Consider the following 16,042-nt stretch of genomic DNA (forward strand, 5'->3'; position numbering starts at 1 on the left):
TAAGATCACCACTTGAATTTGAATTCATGCACAATTACATGGTTTATTGCACAAATATCAATTGGGTGTTTGTCAAAGTGACCTCACACTAGTTTTTTTCTTTAATATGTTTGCTTTTTAATGGTTTTTACAGTTAATCTTTTGTTTCATTTACATGGAGCATTTAAAAAGACATCGGCTCCCAAAAGCCTGATAATTTTTTTTTAATGTATGTCTACCCCAGCGATGCGCAAACTGGGTGGCGCGCAGCAGTTAGAGGTCCCGCGCTCTCCCCCCAGGCATTTCAATTAAATGCCAAGGGACCGCCCGAGGCCTCTATAATACGCTTACCTTCCAGCGACGCACCGTCCTGGTAACCCTGCATCATGGTCACGTGACATCACATTGCCATGGCGACGGGACTCACATGACCCCGCGCATCATTTGACGCTGGGGTCGAGCAGGGGGCGCGAGGCGCCGAGGAGAGCAGGCAGGGGTGCACATGGGGAAAAGCTTGTGCACACCTGGTCTACCTTTGCCCTAGATTTGATTGTTTTTCCCCCTCAAAAAAAAAATGAAGGTAATCCATGGACAAACATTTTTGAAATTGAACATTTTGAAGATCACGGCAAGTGTTTACAGTAAAGACTGTATAAAGAAAAAAAGGTACACTACTTACACTATTCAAAATGTCAGCAAAAACAATAACCATCTGCAGTTATATTTGCACATTGAGTACTTACAGTATCTGCGTCTCTAGCCAGCTCAAACAGAAGAGCCATTGTTTCACCAGCAGCGATTCTCATGTTCACATCATCACAAGAGAGCAGGCGTGGAAGTTTCAGTAGATGTCTGTTCAAACAGTCACACAGGCTCATTAGTCATTGCAAATGTATACATACAGCCACATTAAATCTGTAATTCATTTAGTACTGTGCCACTGGTTTGTTTTATTTTTACCAATCTTATGCACAACTGCAGATGATTTGACCGCTGCTGTCGGAGAAGCCTGTGGAGAATATTTCAGAGCACCAGAGGCAGGCAGGAAAAGAGTTAAAGGCAAAATTGAAAAATGTTAATAGGAGTCAAACTGGGCTGTATATTGTTTAAACACCAGTAAAATAAGCATTTAAAAAGGGCAGTCCCTCAAACACATCTGATTGCACGGCAGATTAAATAAAGCATAGAGAACCAACACTAGAAAATTTAGAAATACTTTTATTCATTGTTTTTAAACATGTTTCCATAGTAACAAATTGCTTTGTTGTGATTTTATAACCCTCCACCAATCTCTTGCCTGATCAGACTAAACTCTTGTATACAAATGTAAATTATAATTGAATGCACTTTGTTGTGTAAACTACTTTGTCAAACCAGAGAAAAGGGGAAAACAACATTACATTAGAATTACATGGGAACCAAATAGGCCAAGTAAAAATGTTACTTTTTGGGTTACTGAACATAAATGTATCTATCTTGCCTGCCTGAAGGGCTGCCTCTTTAGGCCTCGTTCAGGGTGCTGGCTTCGGAGGGAGGGCGTGCTGACGTGCTGACGTGCTTGCTGCAGTGAGAAACAAAGTATTCAATTTGAATACTTGTTTTCAAGGTAGCTACTGGCCTGCCTCCGAAGCCAGGCGTTGCCGCTGACAGCTCAGTAAACGAAAATTTCGTTTCTTGGAGCTGAAGCCGCGTCACAGGGACCAAGGCAGCCAATGAAATCATTCTTAAGAATGATTTCATGGCTGCAGCTTGGATACTTTAACCCTGCAGCCTGTAGCCCCGCCCCCTCCCCGCTGAAAAGGCAGCTGGGGGATAATCACATGTCGCCAGCAAACTCCCAGCACTGCCTCCCGCACGCCCCCCCTCCGAGTCCTCAGCTGCCTCCCTGAACGAGCCCTTAGGGCTCGTTCAGGGAGGCAGCTGAGGACTCGGAGGGGGGGCGTGCGGGAGGCAGTGCTGGGAGTTTGCTGGGCGACATGTGATTATCCCCCAGCAGACTTTTCAGCGTTGGGGAGGGGGCGGGGCTACAGGCGGCAGGGTAAAAGTATCCAAGCTGCAGTCATGAAATCATTCTGAAGAATGATTTAATTGGCTGCCTTGGTCCCTGTGACGCTGCTTCAGCTCCAAGAAACTAAATTTTCGTTTACTGAAGCTGTCGTCAGCGGCAACGCCTGGCTTCGGAGGCAGGGCAGTAGCTACCCTGACAACAAGTATTCAAATTGAATACTTTGTTGCTCACGGCAGCACGCATGTCAGCACGCCCGCCCTCCGAAGCCAGCACCCTGAACGAGGCCTGAGGCTGCGATTATACAGATGCACAGCGTGCACATCTGACATCGCTGAGCGACATGTGCACAAGCACATTCTTCTGTGCGCGCGACTGCACGGAAGAAAAGGCTGAAATCTGTTCTTTGATTGGACGGCTGCGTAACGTGACACAGCCATTGCAACCAGAAAACAAATTTGGAAAACGCTTTAACTATCTCCTGCATTGCAGTAGCAAGCGCCGCGACAGTCGCGGTAGGTATAAGCGCTTTGCGGGGATGCATACCATTTATTTGGTGCTTTTTTGGTATAATCACGGCTTCAGTTTCTGAAGACACCAGCTACTTTGTAAAATGTAATATTACGTTAGGCTGCTTTTCATTCAGAAATGGTAACCTATACCCAAACTTGAGTAACTAAAGCTTGTAAATTAATTACTTTAACTGTACATGAAACCAGCAGCAAACAAGATATGGAGAGCAAAAAAATAAAAATAAAAACTTTTGACTTTAAAGCTGCAGTTCAGTCTTTTTTTTTTGTTTTTTTTGCTTTTATTTTTTTACTTCAATAGTTTTATGTGTGCAATCTCTAATTAGCTAAAGAACAGTATAGCTGCAGGTCAATTCGTTTTCCATGTATTGATAGGTCGAAATTTGGTGACATTAAAAGCTGGCATTTGTTTATAATCTGCTTGACTGGCAGTGGAAGCTCATGAATATTCATGAGCAATCCTGCACAGACAAGTGCTAGAGGGAGGGCAGGGCTGACAGAGGGGTGTGCAAGAGCTTGTGACAGGACATGAAGGGGCAGTGCCTTAGCAAATGGCTGTTAAAATAGAATACAAGAAAATTGGTCTTTCAAAGTTGTTTTTTTAAAAACAGAAAATGCTGAAAGTATTTTTTCTTACTACAGAACTGATTTATTAAAAAAAACACACATGCAGGATATTGACTGAACTGCAGCTTTAAATGAAAAAAACAAAAAAAAACAAAAAAAAATAACTATAAAACGATGTAGAAAGGGAAAAAATACAAAACTAGTTGCCTTTTCACACAACTTTATCAGCAGTATGAGAATTGTGAATAGTTGTAAAATAGGTTTTGAAAAATAGGATACTTTAAAACAGTGAACTTAGGACCCACGGTTGCATACTTTGTGTGTACACAATTTTTTTTTTACAGTGTATTCAAACTGCAATGTCTGCCCAATGATAACACTTGTTAAAGAGGCAATACATGCAATTTAATTTTTTTTAGGACAGGCTTGAAGCTGGGGGTCTCTGTAGCTAAACCCCGTTTATTTCAGCCCTGGGAATCCCCTGTTTCCGGAGACAGATCTCCATATGGAGTGCCAGTAGCTGCTCCTCTAGCAGGGTTCACGTAATGACCGCTTCTCAAAGCTCCCATGCCCTGCAGGCCAATTGGAAGCTGACATCAGGTTCGGCTTCGTATTGGCCTGCGTGACGTGGGACCTTTAAACTTTGCAGAGATCCCGGCAAAGGAAATTATCTAGGGCAGCAGGGGGTCCCCGGAGCTGAAATGAATGGGGTTCAGTTCTGATAATCCCCTGCTTCAAGCCTATGTTAAAAAATAACTAAGTGCATGAATTACGCCTTTAAAGGTTAAAGTAGCTAGAACAGAGAAAAGGGTTAAGGTCATCCCCAATGATGGCTCAAATAATGCAATAAAGATGGTATTTGTTTCTCCCCAAAATAGATAATCCTACAATTAAATATGCAGAAAGAAGAGTATAAACATATCAGAAAGGCTAGAAAACAGAGCAAGCCTTTCCACCAGTGCTAAAGTGAGATCAGGTTTTAATTATTGCATCAACACAAAAAGTTACTTACATCTCGAGTTTTTTCTTCACCTCTGTGGCAGGGCAGATTGTCAGCAAGAGCGCCCACGAAAGGAGAGCCTGGATGTGCAGTGCTGAACAGCCACCACCCCCGCTTTCTGTCTGATACAGTTTAGTGAAGACACTTTCCAGGCATTCCATTGTAGTGTACAAATCCTGGTATACAAAACACACGTAAATAAAGGAACCACCACACACCAAACACCAAACACGACAAAAGATCATGCAAATTAATATACTTGCCTCAATATCATCAGTTGCAATAAAACAGCAGAGTCCCAGATTTGTTGCACACTGATGAGAATAAACAGACGTTGGTTAATGGAAGGTGCCTAATTGACAGCGTTCACACTTTAGTTTAAAAAATATTTCATACTTAATGGCTTTTGACAACACTGAAACGTACAATTGAATTAGCACAATATGCCGTTTTGCTTAAGAATGGTGTACACGGCAAGGAACAAAAAAATACTGCACACTTCTAATATTGCAGTAAAAAGTTCAGTGTTATGAAGCAGTATTCAGAATATCTACAATGGGGGTCATGTTTAATAATCACCTAGGAACCAATGGACAATGTTTGCTATATATAGCCCATATGCTGACAGAGTGAGCTGCAAGGAAAGCAGAGAATTCTTCTCTGGCAGTAGCTGTGTTAAATATAAATGTTGCAATGCAAACCATTCCCCTACACCAAACACGGCACTCAATGCTTTTTTTTTATTACAGATAGAGGTAATATATTTGGAAGCCACAGAACAAATTACAACTCCTAATAAACAAAAAATATCCATATGACCCTGCTTTGTGAAGACTCAATCACAACTGCCTACTGACTTATTGTCCATAGAAAGAATGCTGGATTGTTTTTGCCATTTTATGCACTCCTAATCTTTCTATTAGACAATTGATGACATTCGGAATAGCAAACTGAAGAAGTTTGTTGATACCAAAGTCAAAAGAAAAACATGCTAGTTTCAAGGATAACATACTACTAGTATTGTACTAGTATGAATTAACATGGTAATATTCATATTGTGCATTAGGTTCTCTCCCCAATAAGCCTTTTTGAGTAATACTCACCGCCGGGCGTGCCTGTGCGCTTGCACTACCATCACAAGTTAAGCTTCTGAGAACTGGTGCAAGAGTTCGGAAAACCTCCTCACTTTCTATTCCCGACCCAAGCTGACAACAAAGGAGACACGCGAGGGCTGCAGCGGCACGCTGCTCTTCCCCTTTACCTGAAAACAACGTCATATGTAGTTTAGGCTCTCGCCATACAGGGGCAGGAGGGCATGGCATTCTCATATGTAGTTTAGGCTCTCGCCATACAGGGGCAGGAGGGCATGGCATGCTCATATGACAAGCCTGAGAAGTTGTTGCACTCCCTGCTCATCTCCAATCTAGTCTCCAACCCTTTTAAAAACGGGTATCTATACTATAGAGGGAATAATGTGATAAATGGCAAAGTGGACAGGTAGTATTCAAAATAAACGTCTGCATAGTGATGCTCCATAGATTTGGGTTATATTGACATGTTTCTTCTCAACAAAGGAGTTGTAGGTTAGAAGTCTAGAGACAAACACATGCTCATTGAAACAAAATGCACATCTAAAGTTACACTTTTCTTTGTTTTCATTTCTAAAATGTAAACATTTCCTGTACGCTAAAAGTAACAAATGCACCACAAGCCCTTCAATGAACATTGTCTTTCCTAAAAATGTAGGTTTGATAGTACACCAAGTTTGAGTGGCATTTAGTTTTAACTTACCTTTCTTCAGACAACGTTCAATACTATCTGTTAGAGTCATTCTTCGCTCGAGAATAAATTCATATAATCCTTTAGATGCCAGTGCATTCTTGAGACCTTCAAGGGCCGCTTGTCTTGTCTTTGAACTGTTACAAGAATTAGCAGTAATTATTCACATTTTCTCCACACGACTGGCATGAAAGTAAATGCTCTTAGACTGAACTCAAACCAAAATCTCATACATTTCAGCAGAGCTGCATAAAATATGTTACCTCCCCCATATCCCTAAACTTTGCACATTTGTTTAGCAAACGTGTCCTGCATCACAGCAATGTTTTCTTTTCATGGTCGCTTTAACTTTCTGTAGGTCACAGCCACATCACTGTTGAATGCACAGAGCCAATAGCTGGAAACTCAAGAGCTAGGGAGCAGCACGATTACAGACCCGTTTACACAGATTAACCATTAAGAAAAAAATCATGTAAAAGGTAGATGGTAAAAAAATAAAATAAAACAGGCCTATCAAAACTGGACTTATGTATTTTCTATCTAGGGAAGATAGAATGGCCTAAAAAGGTCAAGTTGTGCGCCTTGCACTACACCAATGGAGATATGGGGAACCAATAAATTGTGAATGTGTAGTGACGGAACAAAAACTGCAATTAGAGTGCGGAGGTGGTGCTGGCAGGGATGGGGTTAATGATAAGAAAAGAAAGAAAGCTCCCTAATAGCCGCACAAGAGAACACCTATACCTATGTTAAAAATGACTATTTATTAATAAATGATTAAAATATATTTATTGCAGCAAAAAGCTAACGTGAACCAAAGTGATTAAAATAAATTAAAAAACGGAGGAGGTAACTGTATGCCTAATTCAAACTAACAGTGTATGCTAGGAATAACTATTTTAGAATGTCCCACTGCTATATAATTATACTAACAGTGGTAGTTATACCAATACAGTTCTATATAGTTTGAGGACTACACCTAAATGGAGAGTATAGCTTAATGTAGTGTGTGTGCTCAGAATAATATATTTGTTGAGCCAGCTAATGCTAGTATACGGATATATACACACACATATGTACCCCGATGAAGCCACAACGGTGAAACATATGTTGGGCAGGCTAAGCGTCACCACCTAGTGCGTTGGCTATATCGGAGAGGACTGTTGCCTTCTCTCAGTTAGAGTGTTTCGGAGCCTTCTAAAGGAAGCACAACACTGACTACTTTCCTATTTGTCATGGTTCTGAGTACAAGACACATACTTTGTGATCTTGAAATAGCTGTTCTGCTAAACATAACAGACCTCTAGGTTCATTTACCTTTGAACCTGTTGGTCTGGTACATATGTGTGTGTATATATCCGTATACTAGCATTAGCTGGCTCAACAAATATATTATTCTGAGCACACACACTACATTAAGCTATACTCTCCATTTAGGTGTAGTCCTCAAACTATATAGAACTGTATTGGTATAACTACCACTGTTAGTATAATTATATAGCAGTGGGACATTCTAAAATAGTTATTCCTAGCATACACTGTTAGTTTGAATTAGGCATACAGTTACCTCCTCCGTTTTTTAATTTATTTTAATCACTTTGGTTCACGTTAGCTTTTTGCTGCAATAAATATATTTTAATCATTTATTAATAAATAGTAATTTTTAACATAGGTATAGGTGTTCTCTTGTGCGGCTATTAGGGAGCTTTCTTTCTTTTCTTTGCTTTTCTATCAAGGGAACTTAAAACAAGATACCCGAAGGTTTTTATGCAAGACAGTCATGCTTCAACATACCTTTTGTCCATTGTAAGGTCAAGTAACCCTCTCAACTTGTATTCAAAGTCTTCTTGAGTTGCTTCCTCATCAACTTCAACAGCTAGCAGACAAAAAAAGGTTTACATGTATAGCACATCTTATACTATATTAGTGAAAGCACTGTATGTTTGCCTGCCTGCATGCATGCATGCCTGCCTGCATGCATGCATGCCTGCCTGCTGGATGTCCGGTGTCCCTAGCGGCAATCTCATTGGTCCCTTGGCCCGCCCGCCCCCGCACACCTCTCATTGGCCTCACACACTCACACCACCCCCTTGGCCCGCCCCCCACACCTCTCATTGGCCTGAGGCGGAGTGACGGGCCAAAGGTCCAAAAAAATAACTAACACACACACACACACACACACACACACACACACACACACACACACACACACACCTCTCTCCCCTCTCCAAATCACCTTTTCCCCCTCCCCAGCGGCATCACCTCTTCCCCCTCCCCAGCGGCATCACCTCTTCCCCCTCCCCAGCGGCATCACCTCTTCCCCCTCCCCAGCGGCATCACCTCTTCCCCCTCCCCAGCGGCATCACCTCTTCCCCCTCCCCAGCGGCATCACCTCTTCCCCCTCCCCAGCGGCATCACCTCTTCCCCCTCCCCAGCGGCATCACCTCTTCCCCCTCCCCAGCGGCATCACCTCTTCCCCCTCCCCAGCGGCATCACCTCTTCCCCCTCCCCAGCGGCATCACCTCTTCCCCCTCCCCAGCGGCATCACCTCTTCCCCCTCCCCAGCGACATCACCTCTTCCCCCTCCCCAGCGGCATCACCTCTTCCCCCTCCCCAGCGGCATCACCTCTCCCCCCTCCCCAGCGGCATCACCTCTCCCCCCTCCCCAGCGGCATCACCTCTCCCCGCTCCAAATCACCTCTCCCCGCTCCAAATCACCTCTCCCCGCTCCAAATCACCTCTCCCCGCTCCAAATCACCTCTCCCCCCTCCCCGCTCCAAATCACCTCGCTTCCCGCAGCTGCCACGCGGCGCGTAAGATGGCGGACCCCCTTCCTCCCTCGCGGCGCCGAGTCAGACGGTGGCGGCGCCCGGAAGTACAGGTAGGTGTCGCTCCCCACCTCCGGCGCCAAACGGAACTAAAGAAAGGGCGCATCAACTGAGGTGTGTGTGTGTGTGTGTGTGTGTGTGTGTGTGTGTGTGTGTGTGTGTGTGTGTGTGTGTGTGTGTGTGTGACTGTCCACTGCCCCCCCCTCCTGTCCACTGCCCCCCCCTCCTATCCACTGCCCCCCCCTCCTGTCCACTGCCCCCCCCTCCTATCCACTGCCCCCCCCTCCTATCCACTGCCCCCCCCTCCTGTCCACTGCCCCCCCCTCCTGTCCCCCCTCCTGTCCACTGCCCCCCCCTCCTGTCCACTGCCCCCCCCCCTCCTGTCCACTGCCCCCCCTCCTGTCCACTGCCCCCCCTCCTGTCCACTGCCCCCCCCTCCTGTCCACTGCCCCCCCCCTCCTGTCCACTGCCCCCCCCCTCCTGTCCACTGCCCCCCCCTCCTGTCCACTGCCCCCCCCTCCTGTCCACTGCCCCCCCCTCCTGTCCACTGCCCCCCCCCCTCCTGTCCACTGCCCCCCCTCCTGTCCACTGCGTCCCCCCTCCTGTCCACTGCGTCCCCCCTCCTGTCCCCCCTCCTGTCCCCCCTCCTGTCCACTGCCCCCCCCTCCTGTCCACTGCCCCCCCCCTCCTGTCCACTGCCCCCCCCTCCTGTCCACTGCCCCCCCCTCCTGTCCACTGCCCCCCCCCTCCTGTCCACTGCCCCCCCCCTCCTGTCCACTGCCCCCCCCTCCTGTCCACTGCCCCCCCCCCTCCTGTCCACTGCCCCCCCTCCTGTCCACTGCGTCCCCCCTCCTGTCCACTGCGTCCCCCCTCCTGTCCCCCCTCCTGTCCCCCCTCCTGTCCACTGCCCCCCCCTCCTGTCCACTGCCCCCCCCCTCCTGTCCCCCCTCCTGTCCCCCCTCCTGTCCACTGCCCCCCCCCTCCTGTCCACTGCCCCCCCCCCTCCTGTCCACTGCCCCCCCCCCTCCTGTCCACTGCCCCCCCCCCTCCTGTCCACTGCCCCCCCCCCTCCTGTCCACTGCCCCCCCCCCTCCTGTCCACTGCCCCCCCCCCTCCTGTCCACTGCCCCCCCCCTCCTGTCCACTGCCCCCCCCCTCCTGTCCACTGCCCCCCCCCTCCTGTCCACTGCCCCCCCCCTCCTGTCCACTGCCCCCCCCCCTCCTGTCCACTGCCCCCCCCCTCCTGTCCACTGCCCCCCCCCTCCTGTCCACTGCCCCCCCCCTCCTGTCCACTGCCCCCCCCCTCCTGTCCACTGCCCCCCCCCCTCCTGTCCACTGCCCCCCCCCCTCCTGTCCACTGCCCCCCCCCCCTCCTGTCCACTGCCCCCCCCCCCTCCTGTCCACTGCCCCCCCCCTCCTGTCCACTGCCCCCCCCCTCCTGTCCACTGCCCCCCCTCCTGTCCACTGCCCCCCACTCCTGTCCACTGCCCCCCCCCTCCTGTCCACTGCCCCCCCCCCCTCCTGTCCACTGCCCCCCCTCCTGTCCACTGCCCCCCACTCCTGTCCACTGCCCCCCCCCTCCTGTCCACTGCCCCCCCCCCTCCTGTCCACTGCCCCCCCCCCCTCCTGTCCACTGCCCCCCCCCTCCTGTCCACTGCCCCCCCCCTCCTGTCCACTGCCCCCCCCCTCCTGTCCACTGCCCCCCCCCTCCTGTCCACTGCAGGAAATGCAGGGGGAGGAATCCATGCCTTTGAGGCGCCCCCCCCCCTCCCTTTGACGCCCCCCCCCCCTCCCTTTGACGCCCCCCCCCCCTCCCTTTGACGCCCCCCCCCCCTCCCTTTGACGCCCCCCCCCCCTCCCTTTGACGCCCCCCCCCCCTCCCTTTGACGCCCCCCCCCCCTCCCTTTGACGCCCCCCCCCCTCCCTTTGACGCCCCCCCCCCCTCCCTTTGACGCCCCCCCCCCTCCCTTTGACGCCCCCCCCCTCCCTTTGACGCCCCCCCCTCTCCCTTTGACGCCCCCCCCTCCCTTTGACGCCCCCCCCCTCCCTTTGACGCCCCCCCCCCCTCCCTTTGACGCCCCCCCCCCCTCCCTTTGACGCCCCCCCCCCCCTCCCTTTGACGCCCCCCCCCCCTCCCTTTGACGCCCCCCCCTCCCTTTGACGCCCCCCCTCCCTTTGACGCCCCCCCTCCCTTTGACGCCCCCCCTCCCTTTGACGCCCCCCCCCTCCCTTTGACGCCCCCCCCCTCCCTTTGACGCCCCCCCCCTCCCTTTGACGCCCCCCCCTCCCTTTGACGCCCCCCCCTCCCTTTGACGCCCCCCCCCTCCCTTTGACGCCCCCCCCTCCCTTTGACGCCCCCCCCCCTCCCTTTGACGCCCCCCCCCCTCCCTTTGACGCCCCCCCCCTCACTTTGACGCCCCCCCCCCTCCCTTTGACGCCCCCCCCTCCCTTTGACGCCCCCCCCTGCCTTTGACGCCCCGCGCGCACACACTGACTGACTGCCGCACGCACACACTGACTGACGCGCACACAAAGCCTGACTGACGCACGCACACACTGACTGAGGCACACACTGACTGTGTGTGCGTCAGTCAGTCTGTGTGTGTTTGTGTTTCTGCCTCAGACTCACTGACGCGCGAGCAAACACACAGTGACTGACGCACACACGCTACATGAAGCTGTAAAGGAGGGAGGGAGGGGGGGGACTGGATTGATGTGAATGGGGGACAAACAGAGAGAGGGGGGAGGAGAGAGAGGAACGGGAACATTACATCCCGGGCAACGCCGGGTCTCTCAGCTAGTTACTGAATAAATACAACCATGTTTATCTAAATGTCACAAATTACACTGAAAACTCATACCTTCTTCAGCAAAGCTGGCAGCATCACTGAGACTGCTGCAGTGACTCATGGTTTCAAGCGAGGCATCTTCATCGCTAAAGGGCTGTACATTTCTATTCTGGCCACCTAGAAACAAAGCTAGAATTACCACAAGCTATATTAATCATACAAGGTGTACAATACTAGAGGAACAATAGTGGATGCTCTGCGATACTGAATGGTGACAGTTTCAATGTTAAGAAAATAATACCTCTTAATTGAAAGTATGTCTTTATTTATATAGCGCCATTAATGTACATGGCTCTTCACAGCAGTAATACACGGGACAACCATAAACAACAAATACAAATAACACAAAGGGAACAAGTACTTCAGACAAGTTACATTTAGGAAAAGGAGTCCCTGATCCGAAGAGCTTATAATCTAATTGGTGGGTAGGAAGAACGTACAGAGACAGTAGGAGGGCATTCTGGTAAGTGCGTCTGCAGGGGGCCAAGGTTTATGGGTGTAAATAATCAGCCATGGAGCGACTCATGCTTCATTAAGTAGGTGTGTTTTAAGGTATGTCTACAAAGGTGAATAGCGGGTGCTAGTTTAATATTAAGCAGCAAACCTTCCCTCTTTCACCCTCAAAGTATATTTTATTTTTCTTAATATGAACATGGGGGTTTCACGTAGCAAAGCTGCAACACTCCCCTCTGGAGATACCCGACTGACAGGTTTAGTATTTTACTTTTAGCAATACTTGTGAGAAATAAGGATGGCTGCAATGTCATCTGACGAGTGTCATAGCTTTCAGTTTTTAAAATCTTTAAAAAACATAATTAAAAAAGGAGCGGGGGACTTTAAACAGGTAAACGATTTTAAGATAATGAATTCGTTTCGGATTTGCTGGAACTAGTAACAATGCGAATAAGGATGAAGCCCACTGGGTAGTGAAGTTAAGCTTGTTGGATTTGTACGTTTAGGCCTCAGTCTTCAATACCAGTGCAATGCATTATCAAGACCCTTGTCTGGCGGTGAAGTGGTCAAGTTAAGCAAGGACAGTCTGAGCCATTATGTTTCCTTCCCAAAACACCTGTCTTACTGGGTTATTCTTAGTATTTAAAAAAAAAAGAAAAAAAAAGAAGGACAAATGCTTCTAGAGAAGCCAAGTCAAACATATTATTCCAATAAAGGGCAGGCTGAAAGGAAGGTTGTGATTACCAGTAACTGATAAACCTTTCCAGTCATTCATTTTCCAAAACACCAGCTTGATACACCAACATGTAGCATAGGTTTATAATGGAAAAAATGACTAACCTATCTAAGATAAGAAAAGCTCAAACCTATGCCCCCCTCATCCTGTGATTTGAGGATCAATTACACTTAGGCATCAGGTCTTCACAACTCATTCATATTTTGTATTATCCTAAAACCATTCCACTGTGTTCAGGCTGTTATATGAAAGATTAATAAAAAGCAAGAGTTGTTTTAAAATAAATATTAAAACTGAACCATCACCAAGGAATTTTTATAGAACTATAACCTGTGTATACCAATATGAACCAACTTCTAGTTCAATAGAAATTGCATAAGTTTGACAGTGTTGGCTTTGTATCTCCCATCCCTATACGGTGTTTAAGAATGAGGGCTGGACCAACTGGAGAGTGAGACTTCTGACACTTACATTACTGTTCTTTGTTTCTAAAAAAAAGGAAAGATGGATACTGCAAATTCTCTAAAGAGTGCTAGAAAAAAAAAAAGTCTATTGCCGTGAGGCATCTGGTCAGGTATATCTAGTGTACACAGTCGTTTCTGGCAAAGAACACATACGCAATGAATACTTCAAAATACAGACCATAGCAGGGGCGAATGAACACTGGAGTGGGACTGCTTGAAACCCTAGCTTTAATGCACCTGCTGGAATAAAGCAGGGGTGTGCGGCGCTTAGGGGCCCCTCGCTCTTCCCCAAAGCATTTAAATTAAATGCCGAAGATTGCGCACAAGGCCTCTAAGTTCTTACCTCGTCTCCGTCGGCTTCTCGCGACACGGTGTCAAATGATGGTACGGGATCACATGGCGTCAGACAAGGTAAGGAGGGGGGCGCGAGCAGGGGAGAACAGGCAGGGGGACAAAGGGGAAAAAGTTTTGCACACCCCTAGAATAAAGCATACATTTTTGGGACCTTGATTCTCCCCCCTGCCCTTTTTTTAAAGAAGGATATCTGCAGGCTGGTTTTTTTTTTTGTCACTTTATTTACTTGTATAGGTAGCAGGGGGTCCTTGGAGCTGAACCACAATGTCAGCTCCAGGGACCACCTGCTTTCTGAAACATGTACCAAAAAAGGTACTGCCAGTACTTCCTGGAGTTGCCCTCAGCACACTAGCCAAGAGGCAGCTGTGATCTACTGATCTGAGGCTATGAGATATGAACTAATCTGGGGGTGGGGGAAGGGAAGGGGACAGGGGAAGGGGAAGCTCCTGCGTCAGCAAAATGAGGATAGTATATGAAATCAAATAACACACAAACTGGTGCAATAGAGGATAAACTATAATAACATAAACAGACAGACAAGTTCCTCCTTGAATGCACTCAGAAAGGTAAGTCAGAGCGATATGGTTGATAACATTAAAAACCTTTTAATCACCAAATAGTAAGAACATATTGTATAGAGGGAAATGGTAGAAGTAGTCCACGGCCAGTCCCTTAAAACAAACCAAGAAAAGATCTTCCTAAATAGGTGTATGGAAGATAGTGGGGACAATACACCACCTAGGTGTGGGCTACAGAAAACTGCAAAGTCTCGCCACAAAATAACTTCAGACTTGAAAACCTGTCCTGTTGGCAGGAATTCTATTATCAAAAACCAGCACACCTATAGAGAAAAGTGTATGCTGATACTAGATCTGAAGAAGGTGTGGGCTACAGAAAACTGCAAAGTCTCGCCACAAAGTAACTTCAGACTTGAAAACCTGTCCTGTTGGCAGGAATTCTATTATCAAAAAACCGGCACACCTATAGAAAAAAGTATGCTGATACTAGATCTGAAGAGGCGGTTCATATACAGTTCGTGAGTAATAAAGCCCTTACATCCGTATACATAGACCATAAGGAATGGGGGTGTATGTCAACTCCAGAACACAAATGAAGTCAACGAATGATGTGGAGAGTAATACATATAACATAAATTAAACCACATACATAGCTATTAACTACGTGACTAGTGAGTAGTAACCTCTGCGTAGGGCAAGCACAAAGCGTGCTCTGCTAGTGCCCAGAGGCACGGTTCAGTGACCGTATCCAGTTATGGCCTCAGAATAATATAACAGTTAATGCAGAGGTCACTGAATAGGGTCTCTGCTAGATGGAAATACAGAGGTTCACTGAGTGGAGTCTCCCAGATAGCAGGAAACAGAGGCACTGTACTTAATCAGAGTGCTCCTGGCAGTATAAATCAGTGCATAAGATGTTGTCCATAATGAGTGTTGCACAGAGTGATGTTGCCTTAAGTGTGTGTGGGTTACCCCTAATAATGCTAACAATATGGACCCCCAGGTAACACTCGGTTTAAGGAGAATGTCTGTCAGAGGAGCGGCTATAGTATATTCTGCTATCAGGTACAGTGACCTCAAAAAATACCTTCTGACTGACCACCCATAGTATAACTTAGCTTTATGGGGACTGGGGTTGTCCGTTGCAGCAGCTCACGATCCTACAGTGTAGGCAGAGGGGGCGGGGTGCCGAGTTGAAGGGTTGTAGCCTGCTAAGTCAGCAGCTGCAGCCGCAGCAGTCTCATCCCACTGCTAGGAGGCGTCCGCTCGGTGTGATGACGTCATCACGTTCTGGTCACCTGACGTACGTTTCGCGCATGATCGCGCTTTCTCAAAGGTATATGCACTCAGTAAACATGCACTTTAAATAAACCAGGGTTGCCACAACAACCGAGAGCTATTTAAAGTGCACGTTTACTGAGTGCATATACCTTTGAGAAAGCGCGATCATGCGCGAAACCTACGTCAGGTGACCAGAACGTGATGACGTCATCACACCGAGTGGACGCCTCCTAGCAGTGGGATGAAACTGCTGCGGCTGCAGCTGCTGACTTAGCAGGCTACAACCCTTCAACTCGGCACCCCGCCCCCTCTGCCTACACTGTAGGATCGTGAGCTGCTGCAACGGACAACCCCAGTCCCCATAAAGCTAAGTTATACTATGGGTGGTCAGTCAGAAGGTATTTTTTGAGGTCACTGTACCTGATAGCAGAATATACTATAGCCGCTCCTCTGACAGACATTCTCCTTAAACCGAGTGTTATCTGGGGGGTCCATATTGTTAGCATTATTAGGGGTAACCCACACACACTTAGGGCAACATCACTCTGTGCAACACTCATTATGGACAACATCTTATGCACTGATTTATACTGCCAGGAGCACTCTGATTAAGTACAGTGCCTCTGTTTCCTGCTATCTGGGAGACTCCACTCAGTGAACCTCTGTATTTCCATCTAGCAGAGACCCTATTCAGTGACCT

At 48.0% G+C, this 16,042-nt stretch overlaps 1 protein-coding gene across 1 annotated transcript in view; it reads right to left on the reverse strand.

The window, feature by feature from the left end:
* IFRD1 (interferon related developmental regulator 1) overlaps positions 1-16,042 on the reverse strand; it is a 35,437-nt gene that overhangs the window by 7,075 nt on the left and 12,320 nt on the right. Inside the window, exons 2-8 of the mRNA XM_075600020.1 lie at positions 11,549-11,653; positions 7,655-7,736; positions 5,873-5,997; positions 5,185-5,342; positions 4,345-4,395; positions 4,094-4,257; positions 723-831 (exon numbers count right to left, since the gene is read on the reverse strand). Coding sequence (XP_075456135.1) covers positions 723-831; positions 4,094-4,257; positions 4,345-4,395; positions 5,185-5,342; positions 5,873-5,997; positions 7,655-7,736; positions 11,549-11,653 — 794 coding nt within the window. The remainder of the gene's footprint in view (positions 1-722; positions 832-4,093; positions 4,258-4,344; positions 4,396-5,184; positions 5,343-5,872; positions 5,998-7,654; positions 7,737-11,548; positions 11,654-16,042) is intronic.

Source organism: Ascaphus truei, chromosome 5 (assembly GCF_040206685.1).
Source record: "Ascaphus truei isolate aAscTru1 chromosome 5, aAscTru1.hap1, whole genome shotgun sequence".
Classification (NCBI taxonomy): Eukaryota; Metazoa; Chordata; class Amphibia; order Anura; family Ascaphidae; genus Ascaphus; species Ascaphus truei.